This window comes from Maniola hyperantus, chromosome 1, assembly GCF_902806685.2.
Source record: "Maniola hyperantus chromosome 1, iAphHyp1.2, whole genome shotgun sequence".
Lineage (NCBI taxonomy): Eukaryota > Metazoa > Arthropoda > Insecta > Lepidoptera > Nymphalidae > Maniola > Maniola hyperantus.
This window is the reverse complement of record NC_048536.1, coordinates 15,825,688-15,845,375: the sequence shown is the minus strand read 5'-3', so window position 1 is coordinate 15,845,375 and position 19,688 is coordinate 15,825,688. Positions and strand designations below refer to the sequence as shown.

At 38.3% G+C, this 19,688-nt stretch overlaps 1 protein-coding gene across 5 annotated transcripts in view; it reads left to right on the top strand.

The window, feature by feature from the left end:
• The first annotated feature begins 8,202 nt into the window (after positions 1 to 8,202).
• The window catches only part of spir (spire type actin nucleation factor), a 216,556-nt gene continuing 205,070 nt past the window's right edge, over positions 8,203 to 19,688 (top strand). For all 5 annotated transcript variants that reach the window (XM_069499919.1, XM_069499912.1, XM_069499916.1 and 2 more), the window contains exon 1: positions 8,203 to 8,823. In XM_069499919.1, the coding sequence (XP_069356020.1) occupies positions 8,559 to 8,823 (265 nt within the window). In that variant the 5' untranslated portion in view covers positions 8,203 to 8,558. The remainder of the gene's footprint in view (positions 8,824 to 19,688) is intronic.

The window sequence follows — 19,688 nt, the reverse complement described above, 5'->3', positions numbered from 1 at the left end:
TTTTATTTTTAGGGTTCCGTACCTCAAAAGGTATTTCTTCTTTTTTGGCTTACTTATTGTCTGTCTGTCTGCCTATCGTGTCTGTCAAGACAAGGGGAATCAAAACCTACAGAGTACTCCCCGTTGACCTAGAATCATGAGGTAGCAATTTCTTAAAGCACAAGTAAAGGAAAAATCCGAAAATCGCGAATTTGTGGTAACGTCACAAAAATTAAAAAGTGAAATTTAAATTTTTGAATATCCGTGCGTTTATGATAGAGAGCCAGCGCGTCCCAGACCTTCGTTATTTTATAAAAGTTGGAAGTTTCTCTGTGTATTGTCTCCAACACAGGGAGGAACGATCAGCGACTATGAACTTTGGATCATGGTGGCTTTGCCTTTGGGAGATAACAGGTATATTCATTAATTAAATAGGTAGATGTACCTACCTACTATATCCACTGCGAGAAAAGCAAGTATGAAAAGACTATCAACTATGTTCGAAAACTTAAATGACTGTAATTGACGCATTGTTTGGTGTCCCAAAATTCTTGCTTGTATTTTTTTAAGGAATGCCTTTTATGTACTTAATTGCATATTTTCAAAAATATCCCTGGAATGTAATGCACGCGACCTTTCCAATCCAATTATTTGCCATTTAAGTAATTGTTTGCCAAAAACTTTACTTGTGGTATTTGATAGTTATAGGTAGGTAGGTATACTTAAATACATACAGCTGCAATATCAATAGCACGATATGCAGTATAGGTAAGTAGATAATTATAATATTATCTAGGTACTGATGTCACAGTTTTCATGGCTAGCATTTTATTTTATTTTCAGGGTTTTGTACCCAACGGCATGGTAGGGTGCCAACGGCGCCCTATTAGGTACTACCAAAGCCTCCGCTGTCCGTCCGTGTCTTTCACAAAATAGGTACAATTTTGTGAACCGTAATAGGTAAAGAGTCGTTTACAAAATGTGTATTTCTATTGCCGCTATAACAATAATAAAAAAATGACCGCCATGAAAATTAAAAAGTGCTATTTCTTGCACCATATGCATATGCTATTTCTACCACTTCCAGGAAAGCAAATATGAAGAACAAGAAATTCAAGCTGTGGCCATACACGTACAAACAAAGCTGTATCCAATTATAGTAGTAGCTATATATTGTCCGCCAAGGCACTCAGTAAAAAAAGATAAATATGTTAGTTTTCTAGAACAATATGGAAATAAGTTTATCGTAGGAGGTGACTTCAACGCTAAAAATACCTATTGGGGATCTAGATTAACTACGACTAAAGGAAAAGAACTACTAGAAGCAATTAAGCAACTGAAATGTAATGTAGCTAGCACTGGAAAACCAACATACTGGCCGACTGACCCTGGTAAAACTCCAGACCTAATAGACTTCTTTATCTACAAAAATATATCACCTAAATATCTTAGAATTGAAGAACGACATGACATGAGCTCTGATCATTCTCCAATATTACTTACACTAAGCGAAACAATCTTATTTAAAGAATCTACTCCGACCTTAGCAAGTAAAAAGACGGACTGGGAAGGCTTTAAACAAGAACTGAATTACAGCATTAATCTAAAAGTACCATTAAAATGTCCAGGACAACTAAATGAAGAGGTCAATCAATTTGTTGTAGACATACAACAGGCGGCCTGGAAAAATACTCCATCACAATATAAAAATATACCTAAAAGTACAGTGTATCCGAAACATATATTAAACCTAATAACTGAAAAGAGAAGGGCAAGAAATAGATGGCATCAGACTAGATCTCCATTAGATAAAAGAATATTGAATAAACTTACAAAAAAAATCAAGCGCGAAATCAAAAAGTATGAACAAATAACTATGGACAATTACCTTCAAAATTTGACAAATGACCGGAGCACCAATTATTCACTCTGGAAAGCGACAAAGAATATGGACAAGTCACTAATGCATATTCCCCCAATTAAAAAAGAAAACAATGAGTGGGCGATAAATAACGACCAAAAGGCTAAACGATTTGCAGAACACTTAGAGAATATATTTCAGCCATACGAAGGAGAAGAAATTGATAAAGACTCTACTAGGGAAATCAAGGAAGATGTAGACATCAAACTAGTGACACCCAAAGAAATATGTAGAGAAATAAAGCTCAAATTGGGTCCCAAGAAAGCTCCTGGATATGATTTAATTACGAGAGAAATTTTATTAAACCTTCCAAGGAAAGCCATAGTTAAGCTCACCACAATAATAAACGCTGCATTTAGGCTCAGGTACGTGCCTAATGTGTGGAAAGTGGCCGAGGTCATTATGATAGCTAAGCCAGGAAAACCACCTCATGAAGCAACATCATATAGGCCTATCTCTTTGTTGCCTATTATGTCAAAACTATTTGAAAAGCTCCTACTGAAGAGGATGAAACCAATATTAGAAAACAAAAACCTGATACCAGATCATCAGTTTGGATTCAGAGAGAAACATTCAACTATTGATCAAGTACATAGAATTGTTAACACCATAGAAAAAACAATTGAAGAAAAGAAAGTTTGTTCCACGGTATTTCTTGATATTGAAAAGGCTTTTGATAAAGTTTGGCATGAAGGTCTTATTCATAAAATAAGAAACGAGCTACCCAAATCATTCGCAGATATCCTGGAATCATACATAACAGATAGAGCATTTAGAGTAAGACAAGAAGATGCCTACTCTGAGCTTAAATGTATAAAAGCTGGAGTTCCGCAAGGGAGTGTTTTAGGGCCGGTCCTGTACCTATTATATACCTGCGATATTCCAGACCTTGAAAACAATACGATTGCCACTTTTGCTGATGATACTGCCATTATGGCCGTAGGAGGCACACATGAAGAGGCAGTGGGTAACGTACAAATAGCGCTAAATAAAGTCTATAAATGGACTAAAAAGTGGAGAATAAAGCTAAATGAATCAAAGTCAGTTCATATAGATTTCACAAATAAAACAAAAAAGTATCACGCTGTCTTCATAAACGACCAAAAAATCTCCTACGTGGATACAGCTAAATACCTTGGTATGACACTTGATGTGAAGTTGCGCTGGAAAGCTCATGTCAAGAAAAAAAGGAAAGAACTTGATATAAAGTATAAACAGATGTATTGGCTACTTGGTAGATATTCCTCGCTGTCAATACACAACAAGATTCTTTTGTACAGACAAGTCCTGATGCCCATTTGGACTTATGGCATACAGCTGTGGGGCTGTACCAAAAAAAGTAACATCCAAATCATCCAACGGTTCCAAAACAAAGTACTCAGGAATATTGTAAATGCACCCTGGTACATCAGAAATGATGATATTCATAGGGACCTTCAAATTGAATACGTCCATAAAGTTATCACCAAATCTGCCAAAGCCCACGACTATAGGCTTCACCACCACGTTAACGTTGAAGCAATCCAGCTGCTTGACGTAACGGAGACAGTGAGAAGACTAAAAAGGACCAAACCTTTTGAGTTAGTGTATAGTGATTAGTGATAGTGTACATAGTGTAAGTGCTGAAAGAACACGTGAACAAAGTGTCATATCTCAAATCAAGAAAGACTAAGATGCGTCAGTGGACAATTTCTTAGTATATAAGATAATTTATAAGTTTAGGTTAAAATAAAATTACTTATTAGTCATACATTAGGCTAGATCGTAATATAATTGAGTAGCTAATTGGCACTCAACAATAAGGAAAAAAAAAAAAAAAAAAAATTTCTTGCACGATGATACGGAACCCTTCGTGTGCGAGTCCAACTCGCAGTTGGCCGATTTTTATAAATAAGTACCTATATTTAAAACTACAAGGAGAAGGAAGACGCGCAAGCAAACCGGCAAAGCCAAGACGCGGTTTCTTTTTTTGAAAATCAGCTCAAACTAAACTTTCCTACCCAGCATAGCGATTAGCATGATAGCGGCAGTGACGTGCGTCAAATCTGCTCTGTGGTCAAGCCCAGGCGCATCTACAGTCCGTTCACTATATAAAGTGAACGGACTGTAAGCCCGGCGCATAATATTATCCTTCGTATTTTTTTTAAATAGATAAAGCGAGCAAACGAGCAAGCGGGTCACCTGATGTTAAGTGATTACCGCCGCCCATGAACATTTGCAGCACCAGAGGAACCGCCGATGCGTTGCCGGCCTTTTAGGAATTTGATGGTCCGCCCCTTGAGTACTACAGGTACAGTGCGACAAGGCTCTCTTGGCACTTGAATGACATTGACAGGGGGGCGCTGTTGGAGAACAAAGGCTTAGAATATTCAAACAAGAACAAAGGGGACACTTGACGGCAACGTTAGTAATGTTCCGATTTTCGCCTTGCTTTTGCCCGCTTGTCGCACTGTACACCAATTTCAACGGTATCTTAAATGCCATAAAGATGAGTTTATCTACTTAGTTATCAAAAAGACTTGACTCCACTCCGTCTGTTTGCACTGACCCTAAGATACTAAAGAACGATTCTGCACTATAATTTTTAAAGTTCCGTACCTCAAAAGGAAAAACCGAACCCTTTATAGGTTTACTTTGTTGTCTGTCAAGAAACCTACAGGGTAGGTACTTCCCGTTGACCTAGAGTCATGAAACTTGGCAAGTAGGTAGGTCTTATAGCAGACATTAGGGAAAAAATCTGAAAACCGTGAATTTGTGAAAAAAATAATTAAATTGTGGTCATAAACTAAAAATTTCTTTAAAAAAAACTAAAAATTAGTCTTTTCAATTTTCGAAGTAAGATAACTATATCAAGTGGGGTACCTAATTACCTATCATATGAAAGGGCTTCACCTGTGCATTCTAAAACAGAATTTTATTCATTTTTATGCATCTTAGTTTTTGAATTATCGTGCAAAATGTACGACAATACGACTGAAGTACGGAACCCTCGTTGCGCGAGCCTGACTCGCACTTGGCCGTTTTTTCTTACGAATAGGTATTCCGTTGTAATTTCCTCCTCGTTCCACATTAGCGGTAAGAGTGACCGATTGATCCTCGGGTCGAACTACGATTCCGAGGTCAATATTTACATGACTAGTCATTCGGTAATGCGTTTGTTGATATGGATTTGGTACAAAATACAAATCAACTCTGTAAGTATAATTAAATATTCCGGTATTTGTGCCGTTATTTAAAAATGTGCACAGTGTTAACTTCATATACTTATTAGTATCAATTTAACTTGCATTTAAGATTTTAAACAAAATCTTTTTTTAAACTTTTAGAGCCTTTGAGGTCTTATTATGGGAGCCTGGGAGGTAGGTAATAGGTTCGATTCCCATGGGGATTAATATGGGAATTCGTAATTTCTTGCCTCAAGCTTGATCGTGGAGGCTTCGGCCGCGGCTAGTAGGTATCCACGCTTCTGGCAAAACCGCACCACATAGCGATTTAGACCTCTAAATGGCTATGTGGTACGATGCCGTGTAGGTAGAAACCGTAAAAGCTGCCTTTTACTTATAGGGTTCTGTAACTCAAAAGGAAAAATAAAAGCCTTATAAGATCGCTTTTTTATCTGTCTGTCTGTTTGTCCGTCTGTGCGTCTGTCCGTTCGTGTCTGCCAAGAAAACCTATAGGGTACTTCGCATTGACCTAGAATCATACAGGTGTATAAAGGTGGGACAAAAATAGTGTATTGAAAACCTATTCGCTACATGTAAAGGATGCGTCGAAGAGTCCAATGTTCTGCAGGAGGCAGGTGTTCCTGCACCTGCTCTATTTCAAAGTAGGTACCTACTCAGTTACCTTTTATTTTCCTGTATCGTATCTAAATAATATTTAATTAAAATCGATAAGTACAGTTACCTAACGCATCATCTATAAATATAAAATTCAAAGTCCTGACTGACTGACATATATATCAACGCACAGCCTAAACCGCTGGTCCTAAAGACATGAAATTTGGAGGGTCTATTAGAGTAGGTATCCACTAAGAAAGGATTTTTCGAAATTCCACCCCTAAGTGGGTTAAATGGGGGATGGAAGTTTGTATAAAAGTCCGTCATTTTTCCAGTTATTTGCATGAAAATTGGTATTTGGGTTTTCGGTTACAAATGAAGAAATACGTGTTTCAGGATTTTTGGAAAATTCGCCCATAAGGGTGGTAAAATAGGGGATGAAAGTTTGTATGGGCATGTTTTAATTATTGATATCATTAACTTGAAATTTTTAAAGTAGGGTTTTTCTTGAGGTTAGGTGTCAGCTAAGAAACGACTATGAGAAAATCCCCTCCTAATGGGATGAAATGGGGGTTGGAAGGTTATATGTTATTCGGTGCTGTTCAGGGTGCGTGTCCTGATGTTATAATGTTTGTTTCTGAAAAAAAAAAATCCTGTAGGCCACGCGGGCGAAGCCGCGAGCAGAAGCTAGTGGCTGTACATTTTTGTTTGTGTAACATCTCAACTGTTTACCTACCCATATACGCAATAAAGAAATTTGTATTTGTATTTGCATCTTTCGATGAGTATTTCGCGCTTTACACAGTAACATCAGAATATTTTGTGAGTAGGCTAGATATAAGTAAACAGTTATAAAACACGGATTAAAATTTAAATAAAACACCAATAAAAGATTTACGAACTGAAAATAATAGGCTTTTTCGCAAATAATTATGCCTACAATTAAGTGAATAATTTAACAATAATTAGTTGTTACGAAATCCTGTATAGTGTTTTAACTTTTTAACTTTCCAACCCGGATTAGGTACCTTCCTATCATAACTAAGATTATGTGAAACTCATTATTTTTCATTACATAGGCACATCTGGTTCATTAATTGTAATTATGTTTTAATAACACTTATTAACAGTACCTACCTACCTACTAATGTACGTAATCTATCATAATGTAATCGGTTAAAAAAACAACGATATTTTGTTATCAAATACTTACCTAACAATCTCTAATGGCTACACAAATACCTAAAACAGGACTAAAAAAATAAAAAAATGTAAAATCAATCCTTTCTTTCGACGAGAATTTTGTGGAGTACAGCTAGTTAGACTTTCGTCGTTTTTAGGGTTCCGTACCTCAAAAGGAAAAACCGATCGAGTGCGAGTCAGACTCGCACCGAGGGTTCCGGGACTGTAGTAACAATCGTATTTTTTCGACATTTTTCACGATAAATCAAAAACTATCTCTATCTTCTCTATATAATAAACTAGTAGGGCGCGTGGGTGGTCCGCGAGCATGCAGCGTTGCTTTTACAATACGCGGACCTTGTCTTAAATAAGATTTTTTTAATAGTTTGGTCGTCCATATATTTTGTATGGAAAAATAAATTCCGCCATCTTGAATTTTTTTTCTATTCGTCGGTTGACCCTCGGATCCTGATCATCTTTTGCTAAGAAACCACTCTTCCATCTTTTATACTCTCCAAGATGGACACCGACGAAATTTTTATGGCAGCCATCTTTTTTTCGCCATTTTGAATTTTTTTTCAGCTCACTGGCAATTGGATGACGTTTCAAGTGTCATTTGCTCAAGCACCCCCCACCTATCTTCAATACCTTAAGCGTGCTCTTCACCCGTCTTCGAAATCCTCAATCATCAGCTCTCTCCGTATTTTTCTTCCGAATGAATTTTTGTCCTCTATACGAAACAGTCAGTGAAAAATTTTTTTTTCATACAAAAATGTTCAGGAGAGTTGATCAATGAGTGAGTGAGTCAGACCCGTATATTCAATGTACTCTGGGGTCAGTCAGTGAATCAACACAAACAGCTATATGTTGCTGATCGCAAATCTCGAGAATAGCTGAACCGATTTCGCTAGGTAATTCTTTTTTTATAATATTCCTTGAAGTACGAGGATGGTTCGCACGGAGAGAAAAATTTAAAAAATTGCCCGAAAAACAATCGACTGTTAGGCGGTACGAAGTTCGCCGGGTCAGCTAGTTAACTATGTATAAAAATATATAAAAATCTTTTTGAATGTACAGGTAAGTACTGGTAAAGCCCTTTCATATGATACCCCACTTGGTATAGTTATCTTCCTTTAAAAATTGAAAATACTAATTATTTGTTCATGAACACATTATTCCTAGTTTCATGAAAACGCCCGCAGCAAAGTCTGCAAGCGGGCGCGGTGGCGCTTGGAGGCTTTCAACCGGCGGCGGCGGCGGCGGCGGCGGCGATCGTAGCCGCGTATAGCCGGCTATCTCTCAGCGCCGCTACTCCGGCCTCCGCTAGTTCGGCTTCAACCGCCGATAAGCGTGCATGTGAAGTGTGCCCGATCGCGAACAAACCGCGCACGCGCTCTCGCGATCGTGAAACCACCCAACCCGACAAAACATATACATTCGGGGAAAAAATAATTTCACACCATCCTCTTTCCAAAAGTGACAGACGACAGTGACATTTCGGGGTGTCGTTGACAGACCAAGTTTTTGTTATGATTTCGTAAAAATTAGTTAAAAATTTTCAGTGAGCTTGCAAATTTTGTAGTGAATAAGAAATAAGGTGACGGACGATTGACCGGTGATATAGTGACGTAAAGTCGCCGTAAAATACATAAAATAGTGTTGTGTTGCAATGAGTCCGGGTGAGGCGAGTTAGCGGAATGATGCGCAAGGAGACTGCCGGCTGTCCCGGCGGGACTGAGGTCGCCCTGGACTCCACGGACTGTCTCACGCTCCAACAGATACTCCAGGCCTTCAACTCGCACATAAGCGAGGAGCACGCCTGGGCGCTGTTCTACCAGGCTTCCCGCTGCTTCCAGAAGTGCTTGGACGAGGGAACGGCGTATTATTTGCCAACGGAGCTAGCACATGTGGTATTGCATAAGGATGGGACAGTGCATCCACGCACGCTGTTGCATACAGGAGGTAAGTTGATCTCGCAAACCTACTTTAAAATTCAACCTCACCTCAGTCACCTCAATGACGTTACAGTGAATCAAGAGTTCATGTAGGTAGGTAGGTAACAAAGTTTGATTAAAACCGTTAGGAAGTTATCATTTATCATGGACGCTTGTTCAGTGTATAGACGATGATAGCACAAATAGGTGCCAAGGTAGGCACCTAGGTACCTTCTTATTTTGTGATGATACGACCGTCGTCGCTTTTCATCATCATTTCAACCCGGTTTCACTGGTCTCCCCTCGGAGTCGGAATAAAAAAACCAGTGGTAGTCTATCGGCCTCTTATTCGAGAGGGCCAGGGTTCGATCCCGGGCACGTACCTGCCTCTAACTTTTTAGAGTAGTGCTTTAACGGTGAAGGAAAACATCGTGAGGAAACCTGCATGCCTGAGAGTTCTCCATAATGTTCTCAAAGGTGTGTGAAGTCTGCCAATCCGCACTTGGCCAGCGTGGTAGACTATGGCCAAACCCTTCTCACTCTGAGAGGAGACCCGTGCTCTGTAGTGAGCCGGCGATGGGTTGATCATGATGATGATGAAATATCACTAACTGGGAAAACATCGTGAGGAAACCTGCATGCCTGAGAGATATCCAAATCCACTCTATAATGTTCTCAAAGGTGTGAATCTACACATTCCCAGCGTGGTGGACAGCAAGGTCGACTTAGTACAAAATCCATTATAAAGATCATAGTTTTTTTTACATTGGACCTATTCGTGAATTTACCTATAACCTATGACCTAGGTTCCTAAGTTAGCAAGATCGATTTTTGTGCCACCTATCAACAAAAAAAATACCTATCTCTTGAAACCGTACAATTTGTACAATAATCAAGACCAGTGCCATTGACAACCCTTCATAATGTAGCTATCTACCTACTATCTCGTATCGGACCTACGTATTTACGCATAATAAGCGTGCGTTTCCACTGAAGCGGAGGACATTTTTAATAGACTAATCAGGTTATTTTTAGATGTCGTGATATTTTTATCACGTACTAGCGACCCGCCCCAGTTTCGCATGGGTGGCAGTGTAGATACTTATGTAGTGTCACTTCCATACTAATATTATAAATGCGACCACCGCCGCCTCCGTCTCGTTTTGTTGCGCGTAATATTTGTTAATTTTCGATGGAAGCTTGATTTCTTCCGACATTTTGTTCAAATATCGTCATATTTCAACAAATAAACACAAACCAATATTAAACTATAGCTATAAACCTTCCTCTTGAATCACTCTATCTATTAGTGAAAACCGCATTAAAATCCGTTGCGTGGTTTGAAAGATCTACGCGTTCATACATACAGACAGCGGGAAGCGACTTTATTTTATACTACTATGTTTTTATCACGTAACCTGCTAATTGGCCGAAAATAGACGTCTTCTGCTCTGATCCGCTCCGCTTTAGTGGAAAGGGAAACCGATCCATACAGATTTTCTCGGCCATGTGACAAAAATTATAAAGTTCTTACTTACCTACCTATCTAAAGATTTAAGAAAGTGTTTACAAATACCTAAAAGGAACTTATCGCTTGAGGTCGAATAACTATAAAATATTTAGGTTTATCAATTAGACATTGCCAAAATTAGCAAATCCAATGGCGGTAGGCAAATATAATATGTAGTTTGAGCTATAGTTAATGACCTTGTGATTAGGTTATCAATGTTTCTATTCGGTTTAAAAAAAACTGCTGAGTTCTTATCAACCACTTAGTAATAATTAATGTTCGCTCATTTCAAATGCTGGTGCCACGGTCTGGTAAATAGTCAGACTGAAATAGATTTTCACCTAGGTACCTAATACCTACCTTGCATGTAGGGGTGTAATTCGACCAATTTTCAATTTCGTCTTTCGTCGTAATTTTACAGTCTTTGAAACACTATCTATATTCTATATATATATATAGATCTTTAGAGCGAAGGTATATATATCTGTATAGCTGGATTGCCATCTCAACCAGTCGCGTACCATAGGTAGGCACCTACTACCTAGGTGCCTAAATCTAATTTTTGTAGGAATCCATTATTAATTTATTACGCAGGCACCTATTAATAATCCGAATCTTCGACATGACGTAACTATATGTACACTTATCACTGTTATCACTTAGTTATCAGTTTTCTCCTTCGATCAATAAAACGTTATCTTATATATGTATTTCTTCTAGCGTTCAGGAAGCTAAGCGGCTCGGACTAATAAATATTGTAATTCAGTCTAATAGCTGTATCTAAAACATCTTATTCTTAACCCATGTTTTATTTAAGTTAGATAAATATACTTAAAATTAACTTAGGTAATTACCTTTTTAGTTAGCCCCGAAACCAATCCTCAGCCTTCCATCCAATTCAGGCAAGACATACAGGTCTAATAATATTAGGTTGGTATGAGATAATATTATAGACTCATGCCCCATAAGCTGTTAGAATAAGAATTCTTAATTTTATCCCGAAAAATCAAAGTCTCCACGTGATTTACGAAAACCTTAATCCCGCGCAGACGAAGTTGCGGGCGTCATCTAGGTACAATAGGTACATAGTAAATCTTATGTATTAATGGAAAGTCAAAAAAGTGAAATTTAACAACAACATTGGCTACAAAATGAAGTAGCTTATTTTTGACATAATTAATAACTAATTACACCTAACTATCTGCCGTACTCAGAGTCGCTAATGGTTACTTAAGATTGAGTTAAAACGAGACAGATTTATGTGAGAGATACCTATAGCTCTGTCCCGTTTTAACTAAACTTAAGTAACGATTAAGCGACTCTGAGTACGGCAGCATGACATTAGCTAAAGTAAACAAACAACATTCTTCTTGTTCCTAAATAAAAGTGTCCATTAATGAAACAAATTCTTATAAATGTCGTCATTATAATCATTTCTATGTATCTAGGCGTGTGACACCAATCCTCAACGGCACCTTCAGATTTTATTATTTACGGATGCATTTCCACCGGTCGAACAGCTTTAGGATCTGTACACACCTGAGCTGCGCTGCGCGTCGCTTCAGTCCGACTGCAGAAAGCGTCACTTCAGGCCGCTCACGGTACCTATCGCACTACAACTGCAGTACGCGGCAGCTCGCGTCACTTCATAGAGTAAAGTAATACACTGGAAATAGAGAGCCTTCTCATAAGTTTTTAATGTCACCCAAATTCCTAATGCAAACCTAGCACCATCTATTAGTTGGTCACCTACAACTGTAACTGTATACATTCCTATAGGTACCTACATACATATATACCTACTATACCTATAAATAAATAGGTGGTACCTACTACGTGCGTTATATAGGTAAACCAAAACCACAATAGACCTTTGACTTTACAGTGTTTTATTGAGTTTCAAAACAAGTATTAATTTAACAATAATACTTAATTTATTAGTGAATTGAAAACAATAAAACACTGAAAAGTCAAAGATCCATGTGATTTTGGTTTATCTATTCAATGCACGCAGTGTAACAGGACCACCTTTTTGGCACCTTAATTATAGGTTCATTGGAATAACAACACTGATTGTGATTTACTTTTTATTTTTATTATGTCTCACAGATCACTAAATGTTAATTTCACGAGAAGACGAAGTAGAAACCACTCGACTCGACGTACTAGTAACGGAATTTACCTTTCGCCAAAACAGAAAAAACAAAACACCATGCCGATTCACAACACAAATGGCAGCCATTTGCAATCTCTGACTGATCCACTGATCTCTGACCATAGAGTAAAGTAAATCAAGCAATAATTTAGTTCAGCTGACCAACAAATAGACAGCGCTAGTAAAAACTACAATAGGTGATACTAAGCGACTTTCCGGCCCCTGCGTCACTTCTATGCCCGATCGCGTACGAACAACAACGTCGCAAGATGAGCGACATTGAAGAGGGAAAGGGTGGAAGCCTAGGGGTTGGGCATTTTGAGGATATACTTTTAAGAGCCCGTCATGTGCCAAAAATTAAAACTACGTTATTTATTTTGAGGTCTATCACGCCTATACATTAAATACTTAACTCGATGCGCGTGTATCTTATCCGAGCGCCGTACGCATTCTGTAGCGACGCGACGCGCCGCTGGGTATGTCGCACTAGCGTTGCTGCACCGCGCGTCGCTTCGCTGCGCTTCACAATATTCTCCCAGCCGCGACGCGCGGCAACGCGCGGTGAAGCGCTGTGCAGCGCCGCTCTAGTGCGATATGCGCCATACAAAGTGATAGAAATAATATTTTGACGCTCTGTGCCGCGACGTGCAGTGACACGCAGCGCAATTTAGGTGCGTACAGACCTTTATATTATGCATTTTGTTGTACACTGACCTATTTTGTTAAGAATTGCTAGTAGCTGTATGGTTCGACCCACTTGTCCGACCATTACGCCATTTTCTATTTGAAATTGGCATAGTGACGACTGTCGACCAAAATCAGCGGGGCGATTGTCTAAAACCTGCATCAATCATTATTACAATCTCAATTGTTCTGATTGGCTGAATTTGTGCGATTCTTGTTGCAACAATGAGCAACAATGCATTGTGGCCAATAGTGAGCGAGCATTAACCAATCAAAGATGATTGCGATCGTGACATTGTAGCTGTCAAACAACCGTGGCCCTATCGCGGTTGTTTGACAGCTACAATGTCACGATCGCAATCACCTCTGATTGGTTAATGCTCACTCACTATTGGCTACAATGCATTGTTGCAACAAGAATCGCACAAATTCAGCCAATCAGAACAATTGAGATTGTAATAATGATTGATGCAGGTTTTAGACAATCGGCCTACAGCGTTAGAGCCACCGAATCACACCGATCATTCATCATCATGATCAACCCATCGCCGGCTCACTACAGAACACGGGTCTCCTCTCAGAGTGAGAAGGGTTTTGGCCATAGTCTACCACGCTGGCCATGTGCGGATTGGTAGACATCACACACCTTTACAAGAGAACATTACTGAGAACTCTCAGGCATGCAGGTTTCCTCACAATGTTTTCCTTCACCGTTAAAGCAAGTGATATTTAATTAATTAAAACGCACATAACTCCGAAAAGTTAGTGGTGCGTGCCCGGGATCGAACCCCCCGACCTCCGATTAGAAGGCGGACGTCCTAACCACTAGGCTACCACAGCTTACTAGGCTATCACAGTTCATTACTGAATACACACCGATCATTACTGACTAGTAATTACTTTGTTAGTTTGTTGTAGGTTTCTTCTCATACCAAGGCGCGTTCAGAACCCTCGTAGCTTTCGTTTTAAGTTGACATAAGTGAAATTAAATTCAACAACTTACTATTATTTTAAATCATATTATTATATTATATATAATTTAGAATTTCAACAATCTCGTGGGAACTCTTTGTGTTTCCGGGATAAAAAATAGCAAATGTCATTTCTAGGACTTTAACTATATTCACCCAAAAAATCAGATCGACCTGTCGTTGCTCTGTTGTGGCGTAATTGCCAACAAACACACTTTCGATTTTATAGTATTTTAAGTTTTAGGATTCTGGGTATACTATGGACCTAAAAGATCAAAACTGAATGTATATTTTTACTTTTTGCGACCCGATTTTCAATGTCGTTTCCGCTCTGTCGCCCTTTTTGTACCAGCCAAGTTCAAGCTGTTAAAATTCACACGTTAATCAGGTAATCATACTGTATCTTCATAGTTTTCAGTAATTTTAAAGTTAGATTTTTGGACTAGTCTGATTATTCTAAAGGGAAACTTTAGTTGCGGTTGGTCCTTTAAGCTTCTTTGAATTAATTGTGACAGCGTGCAATATAAGTATCTACATAATATAATAGTAGATAGTCAACGGACAGCCAAGTTACTCGCAATGTTTACCCAAGTCGGTTCCGAATGGGTGTCCGAACTTCGAAAGTTTGGGAGTCCAGTTTGGCTGTTTATACCTCCCTCATTCAGGGTCTCCAACTACAATTATTCTAAGGTCTCCACACTAACCAATCCACAAGACATCATCATTATCAATACACATACACTGCTGGGCATAGAGTTCTTGTAGGGACTTTCACAGGCCAAGGTCTTGCGACGCCTGAATCCACCCTACTAGTCGTTTGATGCTTTCTGTCTACCTAGTGGGGTCTTCCAACGCTGTGCTTTCTGGTGCGAGGTCGCTATTCTAGCACCTTCTCAACCCAACGACTATCGGTTTTTCAGACTATGAGCCATGCCCATTGCCACATCAACTTTGTTAACGGAGGGACGGACTGGGATTTTAAGATCCTGGGAAGATATCTAAAGGCTGCGAGATCTTTTATGTGTATTGAGCTATGTCGGTTATTCTGGATCTCCTACAAGATATCGGGTCACGTAAAATATACGAAATGTGTATCGAATCGACGAATGTGTTCCACGCTGTAGCGTTGTGTGCTATTTTAAATTGAGATTTAAATTGCATGTTGATGAACTCTGAACGGGCGACGGGTTACGGGCGTGGAAATACTGTACACAATAGTGTTGTATGCTCGTGTACACCATTATCGCAATAAACTAGGCAAAGACCGAGACATTCGCTGCGTAGAATAACGGTTTTGTGCAACTTAGGTCCACCTCATGCGGCTAAAGTTTGTTAACTTTGGACTTTTTTTTTGTCTATAACCTTAATCATGAAGGAATAGTTCGTAAACAAAATCAATTAATGGGTTGGTTTTTTTCGAACTAGCAGCCTTTCTAAAGCAATATGATTTTTGAATATTCAGATTATAGGTTTCTGTTACAAATGATAATTTCACTTTAAAAGAAAGCATTTTTGTAATGCATTCTTAATTTTATTCTGGTATCCGTTATAATAATTATATGATTTCGCATTGCAGTTTACAAATGTAGACTGTACAGTGAACTTTACGCCCATCTTATTGTTCTGTCACCTTTCAAGTTTTCTCTCTGATCGAGGCACTAGAAATTGCCTTAGTTCCGGAAGAAACTCGAATGCACTTTTTATAGATGCAATATTTTATTGATCCGGTGTGTCTTACAATTTTCTCATATCTATAAAACTGTGCTTTTTATACTAGTACCTTCACAATAGGAGCACAAATACTTGGTAATGTTAACTCTGAGTTCTGGTAATTGCTTTTCAAAAGCTTATCGCATACACACAAGGTTCACATTTCAAATGTTTTAAATACGTAGTTGTAAGTAGTAATTGACTTAATTTAACTTGATCTTCTCTGTAAAATAAATCTAAATGGTTATTCTACAGAGGAGATCAAGTAGTGAATCTATTATCGTAAAATTTTAAGTAGGTTTTTAGGACGGTAAGTATATTTTGAAATTATTATTTATTTAGAAAATAATATGCTAAGCAGCTTCCGCTGATGCGTTTTTATCAAATTGTGCTTCGAGTTCTTTTAGTTGATTATACCTACACATTTAAGTATCTAAATTGCTTAGGAAGTTATATCTATGTATTTGTCATTTGGAAGAATTTACTCACCAGGACAATATTATGGTTCTTCTTACTTTCTTGATAGATTATTTTCGTCTTTATTTCTTAAGTAGTTCACTTGGATTTCTTCGATCTAACCGTTTAACGGCTTCTTGCCGAATATAAATCTCGAAACTATAACCATAAATTCTCCTTTTGCCAATAAGTTAGCATTCCACAAATTGTTTCCCAACAAATAATCGTACGCGGTTTCTTTGATGGTGCAAAACTAAAATTCATTTACATAGAAATCACCTTTTGTGGGCTATCAATAAATAAATAGTCTTTCAAAGCGTGGCTTCCGTTAAAAAAAGCTTATAAAATGCAGACGACAATAGGACTGAGTTCCTTTTTCTTGTATTTATAGATTTTAAACTGGTTAGTTACACTTTGGAAGTTGTATAGTCCTCCCAGTCTACCTGTTATTTTACGTGGTTTCCTAGAAAAGGCGGTCGAGGGTGTGCAGGTAGGGAAGGTATAGTATAATAATTACTATTCTAAGCTTCCCTTTTTACATAGTCCCGGTCCTGTGGGAAAATATAATTTAAGAATGAATTTGGCTATTTGACCAAAGTAAGTTTTATAAGTATCTCGAAAGTGAACCCAATCTTCAAAGTAATTTTTCATGTTTAAGTAAGTCAGTAGGTAACCAATTTTATTTTATTTTATTTTATTACATTCTCCTTCAAGCTGGTATAATTATACGTCATTAAGATTATGTAGGTGCCTAAATTAGTTTTAGTACCTACATTATAATCTACTCCTAAATTTAAGTATTTAATCTAATATGCTTCTTTATTTAAAACAAACACTGCTTAAGATTTTGTTCGCGTAAATCTTTGTTCCGTTAAATTCATGAATGGTTGTTTTATCTTAATTTTAGACACCTTATTGTTATTTTTATCTTTATTTTTTTCTTTTATCCTTTCTCTGTAAAACCTAGACTTCTAACACAAATGACATAAATAATGACTAGCCTTTTGAAATTAATTAGAATTCCGATCTTGTCTATCAAAATTTTTTAACAAGACGTATTTAGGCTAATAAGTTGGATGCTTTTATGTAATAGCTAACTCTCCTCACCTCTGCTAATCTTTAGTCTTTCATTGAGTCGCAAAATCACTGACTGCTTTTTGAGTCTTGAATATTTTGATGAGCTACATTATGTACATTAGCAGTTCCTCTCTTAGATAAAGGAATGACCTCCGATCGCTACGACTGAGCGCAGTGGCGACACATCCTTATTAATCTAAGGTTCAAAAGCTTGGCTCCGAAGCCTTTCTTTACCGATGCTTCATCATCATCATGATCAACCCATCGCCGGCTCACTACAGAGCACGGGTCTCCTCTCAGAGTGAGAAAGGTTTTGGCCATAGTCTACCACGCTGGCCATGAGCGGATTGATAGACTTCACACACCTTTGCCGATGCTTGGTTAGTCTTAATCAGACTTTTCTCAAGTAAATACCTACCTGCTATTTTATTTTGCCTAAGTTTATCTTAATTTGACTTTATAAGCACCTTCAGTTTATTGCAATTTTTTAATGTGTAATTTAATACCATAATTATAAACGTTTTAAAACATTATGGCGTCATAAATGTTGTTTAAAAATTACAATTTCCCCATTAAAATTTATCACCTACCTATTATCTACTTCAGCTGTCGCAACAGGCAGACTGCTTCGTCCATAAATAGCCCATTGACACGTGTAGGTACCAGGTTTCCATAAATACTCAACAAGTTGGCGTCACTGTGGCTTGGCTGTATAAGGGTGGGTCCTAGCAGCTTCAAGGTCGACCGATCGATATCCTCGGAACTGTAGAGTGTAGACTAACTCCTTTGTTGCTGTACTGCTTACGTCACATCCGGTTTATAAATAGAGTTGCCAACTTTACAGAACTTTTCGTTAAGTAAAATGAGATAATAATGAGGACGGCATTGAGTAGTAAAACCTTTAACATTTTGGCTTTCAAGTTAAATGTAGCTTGGCGTAGTAGGTAGTTATAGCTTAGTCAATTTACTTAACCGGCACTCGCTTCGAGGTGCACATTCCCACCTTTGTTCTAGAAATGTTATTAAAAGACGAGTAAAAATAAATGGTTTCGTTGACAATATAAAAAAAATTGTTAAATAACAATATAAAGTATCTGTAACTTAATAAAAATTCCACGCTAACGAAGTCGCAAGAAAGAAACCATTAAAAGTATCTACATATTGCGAAAAAATTCAATTTTTTTTAAATTGAGATAGCGGGCAAACGAGCAGGCGGGTCACCTGATGTTAAGTGATTGCCGCCGCCCATGAACATTTGCAGCACCAGAGGAACCGCCGATGCGTTGCCGGCCTTCTAGGAATTTGTTGGTCCGCCCCTTAAATAACCCCATATAATAATAACCGCACAACAGACGGAAACGTTTAAGTGCGGAAACCAGCCCAGAGCGAAGAAGAACCCCATGTTGTAATCTAAAGGGAACACCGCCGAAGGGAGTTGATTCCACACTTTAAATGTGCGTGGAAAAAAGGATCTGGCACAACGGTCATGTCAAATTGATGGTCTTGTGGTCATCCTGACAAAAATAATTAATTACATTCAGCAACATTTATAAATAAAGTTCGTTATACTCAAAGTACTTAATTTACTGTTAATGTCAACGTTGAAACCATGTATGTTGAAACGCGCAAACAAAAAAGTAAAGACATTCACGTTGTCCACCCGCCTGTACCACAGTCAGCGGCGTAGCTAGGTAACCAAGGGCCCTGGGGCAAATCAAAAAATGGGGCCCCACTGCTATCGAAACCGGTTAGGTTTTATCAAGTAAAAATATTTAATATACAATTATACATTGACAGAAAGAATTTAGGGGAATTTCTTAGTAACCTTCTAATTTCTCTCAACTGAGTTGCCATGATTAAAGTCAGGTTTCAACCTGTCATATTTATTTTGAAAATGGAAATTTTTTCAAAAGTTTAGTTCGATCGAGATTTTCTGGTAAGGATTCGAGGGCCCCCTGAGCTTTAGGGCCCCGGGGCACTGCCCCGCCTTGCCCCAAGGTAGCTACGCCACTGACCACAGTCCACAGTACCCACCAGTACCCCAGTACCACATGCCTGGTGCGGTTTATGTAACATTCTTAGAATGGCATGTGCTGGCACGCGACGCCGCGGTCCCCTGGACACCTTTTGCCAATTATCGTCGTTCGCTTGGGATTCTTTACACCGAATTTATTATTGAGCTGGTACATCATTTTTGATCGTGAAAGATAGTTAAAGTTTCCTACAGTACGCGGCAGAAAGTAATGTACATCGGCCTTTAGAATGACATTTCGGCTTTGTAGAGTGTTGTCTCTGTCACTCAAACCTATTTGACGTTTTGTCGGTCTCAA